Source organism: Nannobrachium achirus (genome assembly GCF_963921795.1).
Source record: "Nannobrachium achirus genome assembly, chromosome: 2".
Lineage (NCBI taxonomy): Eukaryota > Metazoa > Chordata > Actinopteri > Myctophiformes > Myctophidae > Nannobrachium > Nannobrachium achirus.
Window position 1 is genome coordinate 60,972,446 of NC_137811.1, and position 25,577 is coordinate 60,998,022.

Below are 25,577 nucleotides of genomic sequence, written 5' to 3' on the forward strand. Positions count from 1 at the left end.
ATGCTCACGTAGATCGGCTATTTTCACAATGTTCGCCTCTTGCTTTTTTAATATTTGACAGTTTGTCCAGTCCTGTCGAATATTCGACTATTCGAAAACTTTGAGGTCGAATAATTCGAATACTAAAAATCACTATTCGTGAATGCCCTAATTCACACCGCTGTCAACTGCAGTGCAGCACCACACCGTGTCCCATGACTGCGCCTGAGTGCCCATGTTGTTGAGGAAGGTAGGTAGATAAGTAGACACACACACACACACACAGTCTCCCTCGATGCTTGTTTCTTAGCACTAGCAACTTTGGGCAATATAAATAGTCAAAATGTGGATAAAGTGTTCTGGGAAATAATCCATACCCAATCATCTGAGCATCTCACCTGGCTTTCGAACAGTAACACTATAGTTTGATGGTTCATCAGTCGGCCCCAGGGGTAGACAACCTTTTACGAATACCAATAAATAAATACAAATTCTGTCTGGAGCTGCAAAACATACTTGTATAATAATGTATTCACTGTATGTACATCAACGCATTCCACACCTTACCATCTCCTGAGCTGCAGCCTGCCACAACACTAGCAGCAGCAGTGGAGTTTGGAGATGTGATCCAATTCTTAAAAAGGTACTCAGCTCTAAATTACAATTAGAAACATTTTCCATTATTCATTTACATACAGTATACTGTATATTTTTGCCACAGCAACAGGGAGCCTCTGGAGAGTATGCCTACGTCTTGAGTTAGCCTATAGGCCGTGCGGCCAGCATCTTTACAAACGGTTAACCAGGCAGCTATCCAGCCAGCTCCCTTGTGGGAGCTTCAATTTAGACCTTTAATAAGGATGATCTCAGCCTATGGCCCTGGATTGATTAATGGATCAATCTCTCCAATCATCTCTCGCAGAAGAAGGCAATGAAGCCATAGCCCCCCTCCCCTCTCTCCCCGAACCCGTGCGGCCCCCCCGACACGAGAAGCTGTCAACCCGCAACCCCCCCCCCCCCTCCCCATTTCTTGGGCTGAGGCTAATGAGGTTTCTGTGACAACGCCCCGCCTGATTAAAACCGAGCATCCACATGTTTGACCCAATTTGTTTACCTCCTCCTCCTCCATTCCACATGGGACACGGATCAATGGCACTTCATTGACCTAATGTGTCCGACGGTGGTGGAGGTGGGCGGGGGGGGTTGGGGGGCACATACCATCCACAGACGTATACATAATAAACAAGGTAGGCCACCACAGGGACGCTGAAGAGGCCATTTATTGCAGACTTTGCATCAATCAATAGTAATTCACTCTAAGCCAAAGTGATAGGAGCATCATATTTAATAGCCTCCCATTAAGAACTAAGCGAGTGGTTAAGCCGGCCTCTGGATGGCAGACATGTACTGTGTACACGGCGTCTGGTCTTACCTTGTTAATCCTCCGCAACGCCTCTGAACTCAACGGAAACGCGGATCAAAGTTGGAACGTGACGCGGGATCAGGGATAGGGTGAGAATGCATAGACCAGTGGTTCTCAAAGTGGATTCCAGGGACTTTGTGGGTTCCTTTATGGGGGTCTAAATTGACCCATACAAGTCTGTAACTCTAACAGTATATAAATGGATCCAAATGGACCCTAATGGGTCCATTTGTGGGTGGCCTACCCTAATGGGTCCATTTGGTTCCATTTGTATACTATCAGAGTTAAGGGGAGACGTCAAAATGTGAACATTTGAGAAACACTTGCATAGACGCCGGGCACAAAGCGCCGGGAGGGGTGCGGGTACCAATTCGAAAGGCACAATGACAACGAGACACATGGGAACGGAGTCTGTCTGTCTGTCTGCCGCGACTGGTACGTACGCGCCACGCCTGGGGCCGTTTGAGAACGTCAAGGAGACAAGAGGTCAATGCTGTATGAGAACGTCAAGGAGACAAGAGGTCAATGCTGTATGCTGCCCTGAACTCTGACCTTGATGAGAGAGCGAGTGCAGGTCCAGCTCCTTCCTACGCTTGAAGGCCACTCCGCACTCTGGGCAAGGGAACGGATGGGTCGTATGGAGGAGTCTGTAGAACCAACAAACACACGCACGCACACACACACGCACACGCACACACACACACACACACACACACACACACACACACACACACACACACACGTCAGAAAGAGAGGATGATGAACCGTGTGTCCTTCTGTGAGCTATTAATACAGTGATCGTTTTTCAAAAAAACCAGCTCAGTGGCCTTGTGGTTAGAGTGTCCGCCCTGAGACTGGGAGGTCGGGGGTTCAATTCCCCGGCCGGGTCATACCAAAGACTATAAAAATGGGACCCAATGCCTCCCTGCTTGGCACTCAGCATCAAGGGTTGGATTGGGGGGGTTGATCACCACCAATGGGGATCCTGTCTGTCTGTCTGTCTGTCTGTCTGTCTGTCTGTCTGTCTGTCTGTCTGTCTGACTGACCAGCTCAGTGGCCTTGTGGTTAGAGTGTCCGCCCTGAGACTGGGAGGTCGGGGGTTCAATTCCCCGGCCGGGTCATACCAAAGACTATAAAAATGGGACCCGATGCCTCCCTGCTTGGCACTCAGCATCAAGGGTTGGATTGGGGGGGTTGATCACCACCAATGGGGGTCCAGGGACTACAGATGAAAATTAGCCCACGGCGGGCTAACTCTGGCTCATTTACATTGAAGTGAAAACTGACATGTCCATTAATGAGCACGGTCCCTGTCAAATAAACAGATCTTAACTTAAATTGCTGTTTTCTTTTTTACCCTGGCCTGCTACAGAGAAGGGGGGAAAAAAACATCTAGTCAAGAGGGACAGAGAGAGCAAGAGGAGTCAAAAAGCATAATAATGACCACCTTTTGCCTGCGTGTAGTAACTGTACCGCAATATGTGCAATATTGTAGACGCCCCATCCCCTTCAAGGACACGTTTAATCCCCGAGAAAAAGAGGGAAAATAACTCTGTGTTTGCTGTAAGCTGCCACCCCTGGATGTCACTCGTATGGGGATTATTATTCACCTATGTGCTTAGCCATGCTTCACGTTAAATAAGGGGTATTATCCACATGTACATAATAGCGGCAGATGAAAGAGAACCACTGCAGGGAGGGGGAGTCAGACTGAAAGCACATAAAAGACTATATTTATCCATCACATAATGTTACGCTCGATATATATCCATACTTCCATAGTGGAGGAGACATGGAGTGGCTGGGGGCATTAGGGCTGCGTTTCACTGACCGCAAATCGGTTTCTATTTGGATGCCCGTCTGCAGTAATCAGTACAGACACAGCACCACGGTAACGGCAAAGAAACATAATGCTCCGCTGGAAAATACATTCCACTCCATGTATTATGTATGGCACACAGCTACAGGTAATGGATTTGTAAAGTACTTAACCGTACGGGCCTCTGCGAAGCGCGATGCCAGAGATTATTCGCGGAGACGTCTCAGGACGTGCATGCGAGGGCCCGGCTGGTTCTCTCTGCCATGCCGGGTAGACAATAGCAATCAATATTTCAGGGACAGTCGGACCCCGAGACAGCTGGGAGAATTAAAATTTAAGCTGGGGGTCACCTCTTTTCCAAGCCAAATATTCTCTAATGAGTAAGGGGAGATGGTATGCGTGCACCCTGAATAGACACGCGCAAAGACTTCCTTCTTCCACCCCAGAACTAGCGACTAAGAGCGAACGCTCAAGGGTAACAGTTCATTGGCTCACAGAGCACGCCCTCCTGTTGGTTCAGTGGGATCACTGACAAGCCAGTCGTACGCTCTCTCTCTTTCACCCACAGTGTAACGAGACTGAGGCAGTGTCCTGGACACTTAGCGCTATCATCTTAATTTACCTGGCCTCTACCTGTCAATCATCTGCAGGCTAGGGCTCAAGAGCCCCAAGACATCTCAGACTCTAGGTGCGTGTGCATGTGTTTGTGTCTGTTTAATATACAGCTTAAAGGCCTTGGCTCAGTGGTCTTGACACGGCTCAGTTGATGCAGCTACTTGGGGCTAGAGGGAGCGTTCGTTGGTTTATCTAAATCCTGTACTGGGCTGGGCTGGTCTGCTCGGAGCGCACATTCTATGTATTTATTCGATGTACTTACACCTGTAAACAAGATTGCAATCAGTGGACATGAACTCCCCCGCCCCAACCGCGAGGTTGTTGGGGGATGCTCCTGTTTCAGAGTGAAGAAATGCTCCTAAAAACGTTGTTTTTTTAGAACATTAGAATGGGAGGAGCCGGCATCCCCACAGGCACAGATGATCGATCTAGGAGGCAATGTGTGCCATAACAAGAGGGGAATCGAAGAAAACACTCTGAATCTAATGTTGTGAAACAATCCTCACTTGTGGTGATTGAGCTGCTCCTCAGTGTTGAATCTGGAGGGGCAGTGGGTACAGGGAAAGAGCCGGGTTGATGAGTCGCTGTCCAATGTATAAACCCGCTGAGAGAGGGAACAATTGACACAGAAAAATATCGTCGTTGTTTAAAATTTGTATGTTCTTTCGCAAAGCAAAGCCCTGCTCCATCGTACAAGGCCGTCACACAGAAGTAGTGAAAACAGCCGATCTACAAGCACACAACGCCTCGCCGTGCGAGGCGGCGAGGCGTTGTGTGCTTGTAGATCGGCTGTTTTCACTAGTTTAAATCATTTTTAAAATGATAAATGCAAAACGAACGGTTTCGGACATACAAGGTTTTCACCCGACAACGACGATATGCAATTCATTCATTAATTGATTCAAAACATAAAAGTGCGGGGCAAAGAAAGTAGTCAATAACAAAAGTACCGGTTTGCGTCCACGCTTGCGTGGCTGGTCCCCGGAGACGTGCGTGCGTTGGTGTCTCCTCAGGTTGGTGGCCTGGGTGAAGTTCTTGCCACACAGCTCACAGTGGTACGGCTTGGTGCCCATGTGGTTCATGCTGTGGCGCAGGAGGCTCTGGGAGTTACTGAAGGACTTCTTACACACCTTCACAGTGAAATGGAGAAATTATCATTGTACAATATCATTGTATTCACACAATACACTCAAGTAGGATTTCTTTAATTAACCACACTAAAGGAATTATTTGAGAGCTGCGTTCCAAAAGGATCAATCTGAATAATGTGTTGTACAAAATGGCCGACTGTCTAAGATTAAAACTAAATAATGTGGCTTTTCAATGGAGTGCATGCCGTTGAAGTGCTTTTGTTGACAAAGCAACACTTAACAGTTTGAGATCAATATATTCTAGTAGGAAATTATTTTCAGTGCTTTGGAATATGGGAATCTTAATATGCTCGACTCGTATTGAATTTGCTCTCGTCGCATCGATCCAAGTATTCCAAGCAACAGAGCACACACACACATCAAGTAAACCTAGTAAATAAACCCTGCAATCTATCAAATATAATGAGAACAAGGCCATGTCAATTTGATGCCCCGCAGAAACATCTGCTGTAACGCATCGCCGTGATCAAAGTCTTCACCCGTCACCTGTGTGGCATGAATAGACCGTGCAGATCAAAACAAATTAGCTAGAGAGCAGGTGACAGGGGGTTTTGATTTGTCACCTAGCACAGTGGTTCTCGACCTGTGGCTCGGGACCCCCAGGGGGGTCCCCAAATTATATTGGGGGGGTCCCCAGATGATTAACTTAATGTGCAATGTTGTTTTCTCACTCAAAAGTAAACAAACCAACATAAAGTTTAGAGGGTATCTACACGTTTCTAAAGTGACAATTTAAGGACTTTTTAATACCTCTAAAATGACAAATTACGGTAAGCAGTGGACAAATTGTCACATATTAGAGGCAGAAATTGTGAAAATAGCCGATCTACATGCTCAAAACGCCTCGCAACGCGAGGCGTTTTGAGCATGTAGATCGGCTATTTTCACAATAGAACCGTGTTATACGAAATGTAATGCCTCAACTCTTAGTGCTATTTTGGGGGTCGCGGCCTGAAAGGTTTGAGAACCACTGACCTTGCATGTGAAGAGCTTCTCGCCGGTGTGACTGAAGACGTGGGCGCGCAGGAAGACGCGCCGCGTGAAGGTCTTCCCGCAGTGGGGGCACACGTGGGGCAGCGAGGTGCGCGCCCAGTCCTGGAGCAGCTTGGCGGGCGGAGGGAGGTTGGTGGAGTCCCGGTCAGCGTCTTCTGGTTCTCTTATCTCCTCTGATCAGATCAGATCAAAACAGACTGAGTTCATCAAGGGCCCAAGAAGTGCACAGGTCCGATGGTACATCGATTTGCAAAAATGTACCGTATAACAAATGCATGATTTATTTTGTATTGCTTTTTAAGATGGTCACTTAGAATTTGGAATTATAAAACGTCAGGGAAGTCAATGGAGGGATTTGATAATTAGCCCATTCAGTGTGTATGTTGGTGTAGAGGTAGGTTTTTGCCTTTTACTTATTTTGAGGTGAGAAACAATCTTTTGGTCACCAGCACATATCAGTTTAATCAGATTGTTTATATTTCTCTTCATAGTTGAATAATTAGCCTAATCAGATTGTTTGGCCATTTTCAACCAAGATTTTGTTCATTAGAGGTTTTTTAATGCTTTTTTTCCCATGCTGAATAACATTTTAATTCTACCAGTCTCAATATCCAGTAGCCATTGTGCAAACAACACTAGAATGTTCAGTTCCCAACCTCACCCAACTTGGAGAGTCACCCAAAAGGCTGGTCTGTATTGTGGCACAATTTTACAGATGTCAAAAAAATCACCTAATAGATTAATCGACTATTGGAATATTTTTTTTTAGACGAGGACTAAAGTTTATTAATGTGAAAATAATGATCGGGGAAAATTACCTTTGACTGGACTGGTGCCTGTGTGGTATGGTCTGCCTCTCTTCGGTGAGGGTGAAACGGATTCACTTAATGCGTTAGCAGGGGAGAGCAGTCTCTTTCTTGGGGTACCCTGAACACCAGTGAGAGCGCCGGCCTCCTCCGAGGTGGCCGTGGGGCGGTGCAGCCGGCGGTGGTACAGGTACCGGGTGGTGTTCATGAACACCATGTCACACTGGGAACAGTGGTGCAGGGTCTCCGGAAGGCCATGCTTCTCCACGCGATGCACGGCCAGGCTGTGGCCATTGATGAAGTCATCCCCACACTGGGTGCACAGGAACGACTCGGCTTGGGTGAAGTTAGGGGTGGTGGTGGTGGAGGAGGTGGTGGTGGCGGCAGTGGTGGCGGAGGAGTTCTGAGACTGCTCCTCCAGGCCGTTGCTCTGGGTGGAGCCCTGCTCTGGGGCATCTAATACGATTTCCTCCACCACCACTTCTCTGGCGGAGTCTTTCTGCTGGTGTTGTTTACGGTGGTAGAGGAAGAGAGTGGTGTTGAGGAAGCTCTCGCCGCACACAAAGCAACGGTGCAGGGCTTCCTCGAGGCCATGTTGGCTCTTGCGGTGGGCAACCAGTTCAGAGACCAGGCCAAAGCTGGTGCCACAGTCCACGCACAGGAGCAACGCCTCAGGCTTGACCTTTTTAATAATCCCTCTCCTTCGGGGGGGGGACTCTTCTTCTTCTGCATCTTCGTCATCATCGGGGGGTTCCGAGTCGTGAGCTGGAGAAGAATTATCTGCGGAGGCCTCTTTAGCAGACTGCTGCTTGGTCTCTGCTGTCGGTACGGCGGAGTGGTCCTGAGCTTCCTCTGATGTCTGTGCTGAAGATTCATTCTCATCGGGGACAGGCTGTGCCGACGATCCAGTCTCCTCGCCACCAGGTTGTACTGAAGATCCGGTCTCATTGCTACCAGGTTGAACGGAAGATTCAGTCTCATCGCTACCAGTCTGTACTGATGATCCAGTCTCATCGGGACCAGGTTGTGCTGAAGCTCCACTCGTATCAGGACCAGGTTGTGACACTGGTTGCTGTTCTGGTTCAGCTTTGAACTGTAGAGGATGAGGATGAGGGAGAGCCTCATCTTCATCGGGGTCAACCTCAACCTCAACCTCAGCTGGGTTAGTCCCCGGTTTTGACGTGTTGTCAGGCTGAAGACATGAGCCCTCTTTGCGGTGTTGCTGCCAAAGGTCCAGGCTCTTGAACAGCATATCACAGTCCCCACACTGGTAGAGGATCCGAGGCTGGTCTGACGGGGCGCTGGCTGCAGCATGCCTGGGTGGCGGTTTCTTGGAGGTGTCTGTTGCTGGGGTCTGGACAGCATTAGCCACGATAGACTCAGCAGGAGCGATCAGCTGGCCAAATACCTGTTAGAAAGAAAGAAAAGGATGAAGAAATAAGCTACATTTCATAATACACTCATCCCTCATCTGTTCCTTCGTACAAACAAATGTGCCCCCTGTGATACAGAGCCGTGCTTAACAAAATAGTGACTGCATAATTGGGTTGAGTCAATTCAACCTGGAACAGCCCTGAGGAGTTTACTTTCCTCCAGCACGCTGGCAGATGAGGAATGAGAGTTCCATGTTAATGGTGCAGCAGTGAGGTCAATGAGAGCATGTGTTTGGGAGCCAGGGGCTCCTCCGAGGCAGCGGTCCAGACAGGAACAGATAAGGACGCTAGCCAGGCCCCGATAAATATCACCGGGACTTTCAGGGTGCAGAGGGTCGCTCCCTGTGGTTTCACGTCCCATTCGCTTCCATCCATTTGGATGATAAAAAACGGGCGGTAACTTCAAGGTCGAGGTTAAAGACGCCGGGCTTCTTAAATTCTCCTCATTTGAGAGCTATTCAACGTGTCTCACATAACAATGGCCTAATAGCAGGGGCATTTTTGCTTCACTATTCTGATTTATTGCACAGTCGGAACACCGCGTGCGGTTGCGAGCGTGAGAGCTGTTTGTTCCGAGCGTCACGCTGAGCAATAATTTATGTTTTATTTGAATTGCAAAATGGTTTATTTACTCAGCCTCTAATGTATCATTTGTGGGGACACGGTGTTGACTAACAGAGCTTAGTTTGCATAGATCTGCTGAAGGCGTACAGTAAACTCAGCTGACAGTGTCATTTCACTGATGTATTTAAGAGCCATTAGCAAACTCCTGGGCCTTTAATGGAAGGTCTCGAAAGGTTGTCCTACATGAGTATTTTTAGCACTTTTAATAAAGGGACTTATAGCAGATACACTGGATGATTCACTCCATCACGAAAAGGGCATCAGGAGAGAGGGTGGGTTCACTGTCTGTGTAGAGCGCCCTTTTCATGAACCCAATCAGCAATTAAACATAAGTTGGGACGTGTGGCTATAAACTCTGTAGCTGCTGCATACGGACGCAAGAATGTAATTAAGTGCTGCTCGGGTGGTGCAGGGGTAAAGTTCCTGCCCATCACCGTGGGAGATTAAGCAATATTACACAATTGTGTGTGCTTTACCATCATTATTGGCATGATGACAGTGATGCGGTCAAGAATGAGGTGCTAGCGCCATGTTTTACAAGCATTTGTGACTGAATCACATAATCAATACCACACACACACACACACACACACACACACAGAGAAACACAACTTCACTGGTTAGCTCAATAGTCTCATTGTAATTCAGATATTGCTTATGACAGATTTAGCCATTACGTGCATTTTTAAACATCTATCCTAGCGCTGTCATCGAGACACTGTAATGACCAGCACAGCTGATGAGGATGTCATGGGGAGAGTGGGAGGAGCTTCTAGTACACCAGGGTTCCCCAATAGGCGGCCCCCACCAACCCCAGTAATAATGGTGGTATAAGAGCAGCAACAACACTAGTATATCGTCGTTGTTGGGTGGAAACCTTGTATCTCCAAATTTGTACGTTCTTTCGCAAAGTAAAGCCCTGCTTCATCATACAAGGCCGTCGCCCAAAAGTAATGAAGACAGCAGATCTACAAGCAAACAACACCTCGCGGTGCAAGGCGTTGTGTGCTTGTAGATCGGCTGTTTTCACTAGTTTAAATCATTTTTAAAATGATAAATGCAAAACTAAATGTTTTGGACATACAAGATTTTCACCCGACAACGACGATATCTGAACTGTCGCTGAGTAGCGGGAACGCCACCGTCGCCCCAAGCAATGCTGTGGCCCTCGGCTTGGTACCCTAGACATAATTCGGCCCTTGGGGAAAACTAATTGGGGAACCCTGGCGTACACAGTCAAATCCCCTGAGGATTTTACTGCTTAACATCAAGGCTGAATAGCAGTGGTGTCATCTTTGATTGATTGATTGAAGACTTTATTAGAAGTTTGCATAGGAAAAGGTACAGTTTCATGATGGTACCGTTCACTGGTACAAGGTCTACTAAAAGGAGATCCTAGAAAAGACTACGCTTATTTCCACAGGAAACCATTTAAGTATCTCATATAACATTGAATGACAGACAAATAGAAACAACAAAATACATTAAGTCAATACAAACAGTAAGTATATACAAAGAAGGAGCAGGTGAGGGTAGGGCTGGGCTAGGTTTGTTTTTACCAGTTGCGAACGGCTGCTGCCTGTAAGTGGTTTTTCAGGGCGATTTTAAAGGATGCTAGTGATCCACACTCCTTTAAGACGTTTTTATATTTTAATGAGGTCTCTTATCATCTTTTGAATCCTCCTCAGTCACAGTGCCTCTGACTTGATCGCATCCCATACACATGGGAGGGAAGCCGGGCTAGGGAGCTGTCGCTAGTGGTTCAGTGGGGTGTAGAACCAGGAGGATTAGCGTGTAACAGGAACTGGAACACACATCGGGAATTGGCATAATGACTAAATTGAGAGAAGGATTTTAAAGGAAACAATAATTGCCAAAAAAAAAGGAAGAAGCCTGTAACTAAGAGGGTATGTACAGAGAAAACAATGGTGGTGTTAAAATACAATTTATATATAAGCCACTTATCCAACACTGCATGAGCTCTATCTCCTTTCCTTATTCAGTCATGATTACTTACTAACATAATAGTAACAACCTGTAATCTTTGGATTGGAATAACAATCATCATCATCATCTGTAATCTTTCAGTCAGAATCATAGCTCTCAGACTGAATGTAGAGATTGACTAGATATCTGGGTCAAGCTCATGTTGCCTCAATTTTCTGAGAAGATGAGTAATTATAAACCATTTAAACCCTAAATTGTGACACACACACACACACACACACACACACACACACACACACACACACACACACACACACACACACACACACACACACACACACACACACACACACACACACACACACACACACACACACACACACACACACACACACACACACACACACACACACACACACACCAGAATTTACACCCCAGAATGTATGGTTTATGGATATCGTGAGTTTCCATGTTCCTTTTGTAACCAGGTAACAAAAGGACCATGGCAACCTGTGACATCAGATAAATCTTTCAGCTTGCATGTGGGAGTTTTATGAGCTGACTGAAGAATGAGCCAAAGTAATGACTAAATGACTAAAGGATGCATGAAAAGTGCAAGTCAAGATGCCCTCGAGTGAAAGGACAGCCTGGCTATGCCAAAGGTACAGTCATGACTCACGCCATGACAGACATGATGGATTTAATGTCAGAAATGATGGATTAAACATGTTTATTCAAGTAGGGCACATAGGGAGGGTCACATCGACAGTTTGAGAAGAAACAGAAAGCAGCTTAAAAGATGCAGCCCTCGAGATGCAAATTAGCAATCTATTGCAACCTGTGTTGCATGCTACTGTCACTGCATAACTTTACTTTCTGATAAATATTCTCAGTCAGGCCGATTCTAAGTCTGACTGTAGCCGGAAACCCAAACACCATTACAACATTCCATTTTGTTCTAAGTCTGACTGTAGCCGGAAACCCAAACACCATTACAACATTCCATTTTGTTCTAAGTCTGACTGTAGCCAGAAACCCAAACACCATTACAACATTCCATTTTGTTCTAAGTCTGACTGTAGCCGGAAACCCAAACACCATTATTACAACATTCCATTTGTTCAGCTGCCTCTACAGGGAAACAGTTAGCATTAAACACATTAGCTTTACCTCTGCATTCATTTCTAGATTTCTAGGGGTTGTGGGGGGGGGTCGTGCTGTAATAGCTCTTGATATCCATTTGAAACTGTAAATAGCCTGTTTTTACAGCAATGTCACACAATGCACACACAAATTGTCATAATCTGTCTAATGAAGTGGGGATGGTTGTAATATGCCAGCTGACGGGTGGTAAATAGGGGCTGGGAAGCCATAAGGCACTTAGGGGTTTTATGGAGTGTTTTCTCCTGTTGATCCATCAGCAGAAGGACATTGAGCGATCCATCAGGAGAAGGACACACCACTGTCTGATGTGTCCCTGCCATGACTCCTGTTCTTCCCTGCTGGCAACTCAGTGATGCAATCTGCCCGTTCTGACTGACACTGTGCTTTATGGAGCCGCTTGTGCTGTAAACAGTAATGCTTAATAAGTCATGGCGCGCAACGACAATAGCAGATCTACAAACTAGATGGGCTATTTTCGGTGTGTGACACTGGGCAGGGACGCAGACAAACAATGACTAAAGTCGCTCAGAAGGGGCCAAAGACTGCTTACCCTCCGGGGCTTCTTGTGCCTGTCGGTAAAATGAAAGGAAAAGGTAGCAGGCCTGCCGAGCCGAAACACGAGTGTGTCAAACAGAACGGAATACATCAAGTCATTATATGACTCTCAGACTGTGAAATACAGACAGACGCTTCTTTGTAAAACTCTGAATTAATGACGCTCAACACGCTGATGAAATAGATCCCAGGGGAATACATCCCAGAACAGATAAAAATTATGCTATAATGGAAGACGCATTTCCTTTTGTACAACGTATTGAATACGATGCATAATGTAAGGAACCCCACAGGGCTCTCCCAATTTACACAGCACCACAACAACAATGGAAAATGGAATATAATTTACATATTATGCATGCATACATTTCTTACATTAGAGAGAAACAAATACTAATAAATGGGTTGCAGTTGTTACCCAGCCAGACAGAAATAAAAGTTTATCTCCGTAAAAAGATACAGAAAAAGGATTGTAGACATTTCTTTGATTTTCAAATTGTTATACTTCTTGTTAGAATTGGAGTAAGGGGCCTGTACTTTTTAAAATGATATTAGGAATTGTTGAAAAAGTATTACAATTGTTTAGTTTTTATTTACAAACCTTATAGTCCCATTCCATCTCATTCTCCATCTAGGTGTTCTAGTATAGTCTTTAGACAGTCTTCATTTTTAACTTTCCTTTCAATTATTAGTCATGATAGGGTGACATGTCTATTACGTCAACAAGCTCTCTTTACATTTCAGAGCAGCTAGGTGTGCAGTCACGTTCCTTTGAGCACAGCTGGAGAGTAGTGAGACTGTAGTGACCTGTAGCAGCCTAGTTCATGACCAACACGCAGGGATTCAATCACTGGGTTCCGGAAGAACTACAGGCAGAGTTTCAACTGCACTGTATGTGGTTGCTGAGGACTGCGGAACGAACGTGAAGGAAGTAACCCCATCAACTCACAAACCTTACTTGGATGCTCAAATTCCTGTAAGCTCGGACTGCAGCTATATTGTGAATATACACACCAAAGACGATGAGAACTTTAAGCACAAAGCATACGGTCTGTGCTTTCCCTTGGACCACCTGTAGGAGTTAGCAGTGACAAGAACAATAGAGACTAGGGTGGAAATGCACAAAAGGAATTGGGAATTGGCATAATAATGACTGATAATATTGTGGTGATATGGCTGGTGAAAAGGGGGAAAACAAAATAATTGAAAAAAGGAAAATAAATAAATAAAATGGATGTGCCGTGATAAAAATAAACCATCACTTCAACAGCACTTTGTTCAGCTGCCTCTACAGGAAAACAGTGAGCATTAAACACTTTAGCTTTACCTCTGTATTCATTTCTAGATATCTCAGTTAATGCTTACCAAGCACTCTAATTTCCTAGCACTCATATGTCCCATTATTGAAGCTCTTTGAATGCAAACATCTGATCTGAGAGACAGAGGGGAAACACAAAAAGATGATTGTGCTGTAATAGATCCATTTGAAACATAAATAGCCCCTGTTTTTACGGCAATGTCACATAATGCACACACAAATTGTGATGATTTGTCTAACAAAGTGGGGACATAGGGCATAAGGCGCTTGGAGTTTTATGGAAGTAACCGCATCAATAATTAACAAACCTCACTTGGATAATCAAACTCCTTCAACCTCTGTCTGCAGTTATAATATACACCAAAGACGATGAGACCATAAGCACATTAGAATGCATACTGGCACATGTCCAAATTAGAGCAGAGAGACTGTCTCTGTGGAGGACAGACTGTGGAAGAGATAGCCTTGCTTAAGATACTAACTGTCAGTCGAATGATCAGTAGTACTCAACGAACACTTGTCTATGCAGACCAAGCAAATGACTTAAATAATTAACGTTATGCAGTCATCCAGTTGAACTGGCAATGAATGCAATACCTCCTACTGCTTAAGGTGACCACACAGGCACACACTGTATGATAGTGCTGGGCAATGTTTTGATATATCATATCACGATATATGATATATTGTATATTCTAATATTGCACACGGTAAGTGTTGTGTTTTCTTGGTTTTGCAGTAATGTGATGTTTTTTTCTGAATTTACCTGACTGTTCTAGCTGTTCTATTCTTTGCCTGTACCCACTTAGTAATAATATTATTAGCCCAAAAACCTCATTGTTTAAATATCTTCTGAAAGCACCAATAGTCATCGCCACAATATCATTACAATACCTAGAGGCATTTGCTCATAAATATTGTGATATTAAATTTTTTGCATATCACTATCGCCCAGCCCTACTGTCTGATATCATCATTTTAGTGCCGTCCAAGATTACATTTCCATATTGCAGCATAAATGTGACAAAAAAATCTTTCATCTTAAGCATGGGCCGTGCAGTGTGACAGGGTCAAGGACGGCAGTCTACAAGCCGATTGAATGGCTGCAGTTTGCGCAGTGTGGCTGGTGATATAATGTGAGACTGTTATACAACAGCTACCAACGCATAGAAATACTGGGAAGTTCATTGTTAGTGTTCTACGTGTACCTGAAAAATTACTGCGGCAACTTTACCGGATTCATGAGTTAAATCACAGGGAATCAATCATTTGCTGACTATGTGTGTGCAGACAAGTTTCGTGAAAAATGGCAGGGGATATTATGAGCTCCCTTTGGAGAACGGCCAAGCCATGCTGTCCAATTCTGCCGAGTCAAGGCTGGGCCCAAATTTTTCTTTCCCGAGGCAAAACATTATCCTGGCATTAAGTCGGCAGACCAAGCTTGTAGCTTGGGAACACAATGTGACGGGTAGTCTCAGTTCACCTCTGGACAAAGGTGATTACCTTTTGTTTGGACGCACAGTGAAGGTCAGTTTTGATCGTACAAGACGGCCAGCGCCATAGAGTGTGTGAGCACCTTTAGCCAGTGGTGTAAAGTGACTAATTACATTTACTTAAGTACTGCTACTACTACACCTCAGAGGCAAATATTGTACTTTTACTCCACTACAATTATTTGAAAACCTTGGTTACTAGTTACTTTTCAGATATAAATTATTATAATATTATAAAACATACATCAACCACTCTAGCCCCATTTTATACCTAGGTTATTTGAAAATAGCCAATCTACAAGCTCACAACGCATCGTGACACGTTGTGAGCTTGTAGATCTGCTATTTTACTTTTGGTACTTTAAGTTCATTTTTAAAGTCAATACTTTTTTACTTTTACTCAAGTACACCTTGAATTCCAGACTTTAACTTGTAACAGAGTATTTCTACATTGCAGTAATAATAATGATACTTTTACTTAGGCGAGAGATGTGTGTACTTTTCCCACCACTGCCTTTACCTGAGTGGGACGCGGTGGTGCGTTGATGGTGGTCATTCCAGGTGCCTCGGGCGGAGGCTCTGTGGCCTCGGCGGTGCACGTCAGCTGGTGTTGCAGCACCTCATCCAGGGTGTTGAACTCCTGGTAGCAGGGGAAACACATGTACACCGACGAGTTCTCCATGACGACCTGGGAGCAGGGGAGTCAAGTCAAATGGACAATATTTGATATACTTTCAGGATTCAAATTCAAGAATAGCATAAGTAGCAGATCTACAAGCAATATGATCAAGGCCTGTAGTAGTATGATCAAGTAGGGCATACATGGGCAACTGGTGGCCCGGGGGCCACATGCGGCCCCCAGTTTCACTTAATGCGGCCCGCAGGTTAATATCGGAAGACTGATAGATTTCAGGTGTAACACTTCTAAACATGCAAACATGTCCTGCTTTAATTACTTCAGTCTATATTAGTAGCTCAATGACAAGTAGGCCTACTAGTCTCTTTTTAGGCCCAATGTATTTGTTTGTATTTAAGTTCATAAAGTTAACATATATAACATTTGAAATTAAATATTTTCAGGATTCCAATTCAAAAATAGCTAAACATTATTCAGGATTCCAATTCAAAAATAGCAAAAATAGTAGATCTACAAGCTCAAAACGCGTCGCAGTGCGACGCGTTTTGAGCTTGTAGATCAGCTATTTTTGACTGTATATGCATTGTGGCCCTCTGGAGTGAGTGTGAAAATAATAGTCTCCATCATCAAAGTCGCCCACCCCTGAAGCAGGGCATTAATTTACGGAAAAAAAAGACGTAGGCCTGCTTAACTTGACCTGGGGAGGGGAGAATTCTATGTGGGGCATTCTAACCCTAAATTAATGCACTTGCGCCCATTGCTCTAAAATGTCATGCCTTATTGTCCTGTATTCACACTATTATATAACACAGCGCACTTCATGGGTAGTCACGTCGTGTTCTAGCACAAATGGCACCGAAGACTAATTCGTTTGCAGCTACTGTGTGTGCTTGCCAAGTAAAATGATTAGTATTCTGATGGAGCGTACTGTACCAACCACCACCACGTCTATGTGGACAGCGCTGGGTCACAACAGCACTCTGATGGCCTAGTGGTTAAGGTGCATATACAGTATAGGCCAGGGGAGGGGTCTTCAATGTTTTCAGGCCAAGTACCCCTTAGTCGTGTCCCCCCACAACCCATAGATACCATATAGTTTCATCGTTTGACAGCACAATCATCAGTGTATTTTGGATTCATGTAAATTTGTGTTTCCAGATATTTAACCACTTGAACTGTCAATACTTACATTACAATAAACTTGACCTTTCATTCTGTACTTTTTTCCCCTCTCCTCTACACCAAAACTCTTTGCTGAAAATAGCCGATCTAAACAAGCTCACAACAAGGCATTGTGAGCTTGTAGATCTGCTATTTTTGGCTAAAGTTATCAGAATATGGACGTTAGGTTTCAAATGGTTAATATAAAAAAGGAGTAAAAAAGTTTCTATCACACAAAGATTTGGACCCCGTTTGAAGACCCCTGGTATAGGCTCTAATGCAGCCTGACAGTGAGACGTGGTTTGGTCACTGAGCCCCATGGCCTTTGTCTCCCCCTCTCTCTCCCCGTTTCCTGTCAGTCCTCACTGTACTATCAGTAAAAGACCCCCCAAAAATATATATTTTAAAAACAGCACCCTGACCTCTCCACTTTGCCAACTACGTGCATCAATAACTCAAAGGCTTCTAAAACACTTGAACCCAAGCATCCCTATTCTGTGGCAAATTGCAATGTTCTGTTAATAGCAGAATAGCAGATCTACCTTGAACTTGTAGATCTCCATTTAGGTGTAGAGCGAAAACACCTTTGAGAGAACATCAACAAATTGGGACCTCACCACTTACCACCTTTATACATCAGTGTACAACGGTGTTGCATAATAGAAAGAGCCAAACGACACCTTCTATATCAGTTATCTTTGCAGTTTTTTCCTATGAAATCATGCCCAAATAGGGACGGCAGGTTGAAAGTGTACAGTATGTACAGTGTGTCAGTGTCAGTAGTACGCCAGTACCAATGTCATAGAGACAAAATAAATTACGCCTGCTTTATCTTTGAATTAAAGTAATTGTGTTTCAGGCAGCGTTCTCAGTATGTGGGTGTTGTGGTCAAACTTTTCACGTCATGGACCCCCAAACTTCATACGCATTTGGATGAAAAGGTTTAACCAGGGTCCCCCAGAAGAGAAGATTTGTTCAAACATTAAATTATTAAAAGTTTGTAGATCTTCTATTTTTGAATAGCCAACGTATGAATGGATAAAGTGGTTAAAATGATTGTGATGCTATATTATTAACTCATTTTGCTGGGAACGCCCCCACCCCCCCAGCCTGACGAGCACTAAGATTGAGGCATTACATATTGTACAACACGGTTCTATTGTGAAAATAGCAGATCTACATTCTCACAACGCCTCGCGGTGCAAGGCTATTTTCACAATTTCTTACTTACTTACTCTAATATTTCACAATTTGTCCAATGTTTAATTTGTCATTTTAGAGGTATTAAAAAGTCCTCAAATTGTCACTTTAGAAATGTGCACATACCCTCTATACACTTAAACCTCATGTTGGTTTGTTTACTGTTGAGTGAGAAAACAATGTTGCACATTAAGTTAATCATCTGGGGACCCCCCAAAATAAGTCCTGACCCACAGGTTGAGAACCACTGCTTTAGAAGACCAACTACATTTAGGGTCCCTGCTGTTAGTTTGCATGATGTGTGCATGTGTTAACATCCTCCTTGGTACATGAGGGTTGATATTGATGACCCTGCCTGAAAGCAGTGATAGAATGTTAGGCCTGCGAACATTGCCCTCTCCTGATGAGACTGAGCACCTGCATGCATCATCCTTCTGTGGACGGCTAGCCTAAGACAGAGTGCAGGGAACTTCCAGCCTCGCCAAGAAATATGACTCACTGTGGGCCGAACCTGGGCACATTTTTATTTTGATCATGCAGATTTGTCATCAAGTGGAGGAAGCCTTGCCAAGTTCATCTCTGCCTATTTCATGGGCGAAGTGGTGGTTTAGTTGGAGCATCAATTATTAGCTTGCTGTGTAATTGGACCCAAGGGAGGGACAGGCTTCGCCGCTGTTGCTGCATGATATGACTATTATCAGAACACAATCCCTGCTGCCTGGCCTCGCTCACTGGCCACAGGCCAAACCAGCCTCACATTGCAGTGCACTAGCAAAAACACTGCTCAAATAACAGCATTTGGGACAAGTACTCTACGGGTATACAACTCTCATCATTGAATGTATACAAGAACAAATTGAAGGATGTTCTGGTTAACCAGTATTGTTACCGTTATGGATTTTCAGGTATTGTTTTTCTTTTCTAACAGGTTTTAATTCTTGTTTGGACTGCAAAGGGGGAGAAAATACATTTGTTTTGTCGATTTTATGTATGTTGTCCTATATATGGATGTATATCTTTATATGTATGTATGTATGTATGTATGTATAATTGTATATGTATATTTTCATGTTCCTTTATTTGTGTTGTCGTACATAGGTACGACATACACAAATGTGTGCTTCCAAGCACTTTATTTTTCTATTTTGGTGGAATATTTTTATTGTATTTTTAGAATTTGCTTAATATAATCTAATCAAATCAAACAGAACAATGCGAGGTGGGGTGGATGAGCAGAATAGAAACAAATAGAGAAGTCATTCAAGATATCAGCTTATCTTTAAGGGACAGAGGGACGCTGTCAATGTATTTGGTTTCATAGTAGATACCTGGGCTGATGAAAATCATGTGTGTATGTGTGTCCTGTCAGAAGAGGTTATGCTGTGTCAGGACAGTATAGAATAGAATATCAGCCCCTAAAACAATCCTTCTCCCCCTGGTATCAATGCCTCCACTACCAATGACAGACAGGGTCCACTCCAATAATCATGTCATAATGTCATTGTATTTTCTCTCAACATACACTCGAGTCATGACATCCATCTGATTACCAATGTTTGTCTTAAACGTGTGAACAACTGTCACCTCTTGTGTACATCTGGCATATTTTTAAAAAGGTTTAATCTGGGGGGACACACAAATAAAAGAACACGTTTTTTTTAAACAATATTGACTGCAATGATTTTCTCATAAGGTGCATTTAACCACAACCAGGCTAGTCTCTAGCCAAGCTAACCAGCCTATGCTAACAGTTCCAGTCGTTAGCATGGCTTTAGCACAATGCTACCCAGCAAAGAAGACGGCCATCTCACTATGTCGTTAACGTTTCCCCCCAGCAGCTTTGTAGCTAAGAGGCTAACAGCAGCAGATAACTGTATGTTGGTCAATCAAAAACAATACGAATGTACTCGAACAGAGGGGTTTCTTAGCAACTAAACACGTCTGCACTTGACTTGCAGCGACGGTGTTTACTTTCTTCTGTCAATGAAGAGGAGGTCAGGAGAGCAGAAGAAGATGAAGAAGAGCCGAAAACACGAAGAAGAAGAAGGGCGGATAGATATGCTTCTTCGGTGGTATAATGGCGGCCATGCACTAAAAGTTCACCGTTAGTTGTCTCCCCCCGTCGAAATCCTCCATAGCACCATACAGTATGTCACAGTACACTGAGTCACAGACCCCGGCCACTTAAAACAAGTACACATGCTATTAATAAAATATAACTCACCGAACTCGGACGTTCTCTGTCTCAAATGGAGGAGGAAAATAGTAGGACAGCACAGTGCACACACAAGTGCGTTTTCTTCTGCATGTAAAGAAGGCTTGAGCTGATAGGCTGTCGCGGTCATCTCAAACACCAATAGTATTCAACCACAGAGGCTTTGGATCCCAAAGGCGCGCGGACGGAGGCCACTGCAGTCTGCGCGCTGCTTTGCACAAGGCTGCCAGGGCCCAGGGGGGATTAATACACAAGGCCAGGGGACGGGGTCTTCAACGTTTTCAGGCCAAGGACCCCTTAGTTTAGAGAGAGATGAAGCAGGGACCCCCACAACCTGTTCATTCCATATAGTTACATCGTTTGACAGCACAATCATCAGTGTATTTTGGATGCATGTCAATTTGTGTTTCAGATATTTTTAACCACTTGAGCAATCATTACCTAATGAACTTGACCTTTACTCTGTACTTAGTCTGCTCTACAAGCTCACAGCGCGAGGCGTTGTGAGCTTGTAGATCTGCTATTTTTGGCTACAGTTAGGACACTAGGGAGTTAATATAAAAAGGGTTGGGAGATTTGGAGGACCCCCTGTAGTAACTCTGAGGACCCCCTAGGAGTCCCGGACCCCCTGTAATACAGTGTTTCTCAAACTTTCAAATTTCAAGTCTCCCCTTAACTCTGACAGCTAGTGTAAAAATGGCCCTAACAGGTTCATTTGGTTCCATTTGTACACTGTCAAGAGTTACAGACTTGTATAGGTCAATTTAGACCCCCCTAAAGGAACCCACAGAGTCCCTGAAATCCACTTTGAGAAGCAATGGATTAATGAAGAGTGTGCACCAAAACATTCATATTGTGGGCAGTGCCCACTGGGCACTTGGTAAATCTGGACACCTCGGAAGAGATGGGCACATGGAAAATCCAGCAGGCACCAAAACAGAGTGGGCACTGGTTCTCAATTATTTACATTTAGGCCTAAATGATATACATAATTTCACTTTAAAGGAGCTATAGTCAACTTGTTCTTGAAAAATGGATGCTAAAATAAAAATAATGTTTCGAAAATATTTTATAAAAAAATAAGCTTCATATATGTGTTTCTATTCAAAAATGACCACAAAAAGCGTAAAATAATGAAAAAATAATCATTTTGGCCATTGTCAGACCGACACTTTGTTTACATTCTAGTCTATAGACTAGGATGTAAACAAAGTGTCGGCCCTACAATGAAAAAGTTGACTATAGCTCCTTCAATTCAATACACTTGAAATGATTGATATTCAAAATCTGAATCAAAAAGTGAACGATTTATCAAGACTTTTAACGTATTAATTTAATATCAGGGTCCCTAGGACAGAATAATTTGGTAATAGGAAGATAAATCTGGCAATGTTTAACTTCACGTAACGACTTTACTGTAACAAATGTGCCTCCATCTAGCTTTGCAATTTCACCGTATTGAGACTGACAGGAAAGCTGAGACGGAAATACCATAAATGGGAGAGAAGATTCTCCCCACTACAACTTATAAACAATACATACTAAGGACTGCACCATCAATGAGCATTAGTCAAGATTCTTTTTAAATATTTATAATCAGACTGACAAGGCCAGTGTATGTATGTACCACCCTTCAATTCCTTCCCACTCATTTCCATATAACTATGACCTTGTTACATCCAGCTCATATTATGTGTGGGATCAAGTACCAACATTGCAACGAGGAAGTATTACCCACTGAAGGTGAATTTCCTCCTGACATCCTTTCATCTTCTTTTATAAAAGAATAACGACTCTGAGATATCTCTCTCTCTCATGCACACCCCATCAGCACTCCATTACACACAGGCTTATGAACCACTTAAACATATTTTTGTCACACAAATAGCAAAAACGACAAATTCACAGATCCCAAAATAGGGACACCAGCTTAAAAGTGGTTTAAATCCATCCGAAAAGCGACTATCTAACATCTAGCACCCAGCAGGGGTGTACAGCTTTTCTCAGGTGAGTGGGATATAGACTGGCATTACTCTTTTCCTCTCCCAGAATGGCACCATGCCCCTTCTGTGCCCTTCTGGCTGATTGGGAAGAAAGACGACCATCTCTTCCAGTCAGAACGTTTGACCCGCCTCCAAAATGGTATAAAAGATTGAGCCGGGCATCCAGCCAGAGAGAGAGAGAGAGAGAGCGAGAGAGAGAGAGTGGAACCTGAGCCACTCAGTCTCCACAGAAAACTGTGCAGGATAACATTATTCAATCTTGACACATCATATCACTCAGTGGAGGACGGACAAGGCAGACATTCAGGTTCACAGACTGCAGACACCCAGGAGGGAGGATCTGTCATGTCACGCTGCATTGATTGCTCATCAACATCAACTATAACTAGCTGTTCTGCTTCTTCTTTCTCTTCCTCCATCTGTGCCTCATTGTCCTCTGCACGCGACTCCTTTCTATGGAGTATGAATGAACAAGGTGATGTTCCATCTTTCTCACCATTCCCTGTCTCTCATTGTCAGCTACTTATGCGTGACTTTGGCAAATAGGCTTTTGGGAACAAATTGAGGTGGTAGATACAATGTGTAGACAAAATGTTAATATCAGGCCTGGGCTGCTGGCATGGTGGTCCGGGCACCCTAGGCTGTAATGCCAGCCTGACAGTGTGTCACAGGTTCAAATCCTGGTCCCGACGACCTTTGCTGTGTGTCGTTCCCCATCTCTCTCCCCTTTTCCTGTCAGTCTACTACTGTCCTATCAATAAAGGCATGCAAGCCAAAAAATACATCACACACACACACACACACACACACACACACACACACACACACACACACACACACACACACACACACACACACACACACACACACACACACACACACACACACACACACACACACACACACACACACACACACACACACACACACACACACACACACACAGGGCTTAATATTGATGACAGGGATCTCAAGTGTGACTCGTGATGACATCAGCTCCATATACGGGCATAAAAGTTACATCAAGCCATCAGTGATGTCAGAGCGACAAACCCAAAGAACCACAGTGTCAGGCGTTATAGACAGAGATACAAACATGCGACAAGCTGTGACCGTTCACATACTAAACTGCGACCAACGGTCGCAATCACTGTTTAAAACAAGGTGAGCATGAAACGTATTGTATTATAATGCAGACATAAAACATCCCAACTCATAGGATTTGGAAACTATGCACAGTATGCAGTTAGTAGCCCTAATAAGAGTCAATGTCTCCAGAAATGAGATTCAAATGAGGAAAAGTGCTCATTGAGCCTTGCTGGCCCAGACCTAAGGGCTAGGGTTACATTTAATAAAGACATTTTGATAAGCATCGGGTGGTGGAGATTCTGCAGTAGGAGCCCATAAATATTTAGTATTGAACATGGAGTAGAGAAGAAAGTTCACTGACACCCTGAGACTTCATTACTGTCCTCCTTTGCGGCACTGAAGAGAACCTCATCAGCTGCAAAAAAGAGAAAAAGAAAAAGAAAAGTGGGTCCCCAGGGGGGAAAGCTGTGTGGGAGAGATGGTCCTTATTAATCTCTCAGCATGGGGAATGAAGATTATACGGCCATGTTTTGGGATGAGTATTGAATATTTGCAAAGCCTGGGCAGAGTGGGCAGAGGACTGTGAATATCATGCCACCATACATAGTAGTATGAGATGAGATTGCCTTTCACAAAGCCTCTGGCGGCAGCTTTGCGGTGTATAATAAGAATGGCCAGCGAACCAGCGGTTCCTTCTAGAGCCCGACCGATATATCAAGTTAGGCCGATTTGTTTCCAGCTCAACAAGCTCACAACACAAGCTTGTAGATTGGTTGTTTAAATTGAGAATAGGGCATAAGTGGTTAAATTAATATTGATGACATCAGGATCTTGGACATATATGGAGCATGACATGAGGCGTGATACTTGATACTAAATGCGAGCTACAGTCGTAACAATCTGTTTGGGGAACAGGTAGGTTTATTGACCAGTCACATCGAAGTACGTGCTGTATACCGTGTGTGCATTTATTAGTTTTGTTTTGTATGTCAAACACAACCAGTCATAAACCAATAGGCCTAATAAAGATCTATGTTTAGACAGTTTGTTCATTCAATATACCAGTCATATTTTCAGAATCTTTGATAGTTTGACACTGTATGTGTTGCCAAGCTGGCAGATTTGCTGCCTCCCATATTGATGCCGTTTATTGATTTGCTTTCTGGACAGGCTTGTGATTTTGCTTAACTTCATACTTTTCACAGCGCAATGCAGCTAAAACAAAAATAAAGGAAGCTTTGAATAAAACCTTTCGAAGACAATGTTTCAGTTTTCATCATACATGCCTGTAAGCCAGGTATTGAAGTTAAAACTCCAGCGATACATTTAAACTTAAGCTCTCAAACGAATCAACACATTAACGCCGATTTATACTGCATAATGTCCATTTACTCCACTCGGTCATGGATGGGAACCACATACAATAATGTGAACTACATACATTGGAATAACGATATTATGGTCCACAAGATTAATCTGAAGTGGTTGAATGACGATACAATGACTGCCTTAAGCCAAACACAGGTCACAGCAGGGTTGGCTATTCTTTTTGCCACCCTTCAAGCATATCCTTGGCCTTACCAAAATACACATGGGGTTTTCCAGCAGGCAGACTGCTTCCTGAATCTATAGTAAGAGACAGGTGTCTCCCCTTCTCCTGACAGATCAATGTCCTCCTAGAAGATGAATCGATTTGGAGAAACGCTCCTTTAAACTGACGGCAGGTTCCGTATGGCTTCCTGGCCTCTGTCTGAAACCCCTCAGCTGGCATGCATCCCCTCTTCATTAACATGTTTCCCGTTGAATGCAGTGACCAGGGCACTGGGAAATTGCTTCCCTAGCTTGGAGGACTATTATGTTGACAGACTTGTTTGTCGATGTTGTTTTAACAGTCGCTTTACGGTATTCAGTGTCAGTAAAACACTTCAAAATACACTGTTGTAGCACCAGCA

At 43.9% G+C, this 25,577-nt stretch overlaps 1 protein-coding gene across 1 annotated transcript in view; it reads right to left on the reverse strand.

The window, feature by feature from the left end:
* Positions 1-20,620, reverse strand: part of znf574 (zinc finger protein 574) — a 34,567-nt gene extending 13,947 nt beyond the window's left edge. Inside the window, exons 1-7 of the mRNA XM_080743185.1 lie at positions 20,543-20,620; positions 15,841-16,008; positions 6,799-8,194; positions 5,963-6,153; positions 4,787-4,966; positions 4,343-4,440; positions 1,955-2,049 (exon numbers count right to left, since the gene is read on the reverse strand). Coding sequence (XP_080599311.1) covers positions 1,955-2,049; positions 4,343-4,440; positions 4,787-4,966; positions 5,963-6,153; positions 6,799-8,194; positions 15,841-16,002 — 2,122 coding nt within the window. The 5' untranslated portion in view covers positions 16,003-16,008; positions 20,543-20,620. The remainder of the gene's footprint in view (positions 1-1,954; positions 2,050-4,342; positions 4,441-4,786; positions 4,967-5,962; positions 6,154-6,798; positions 8,195-15,840; positions 16,009-20,542) is intronic.
* Between the last annotated feature and the right edge of the window lie 4,957 nt (positions 20,621-25,577).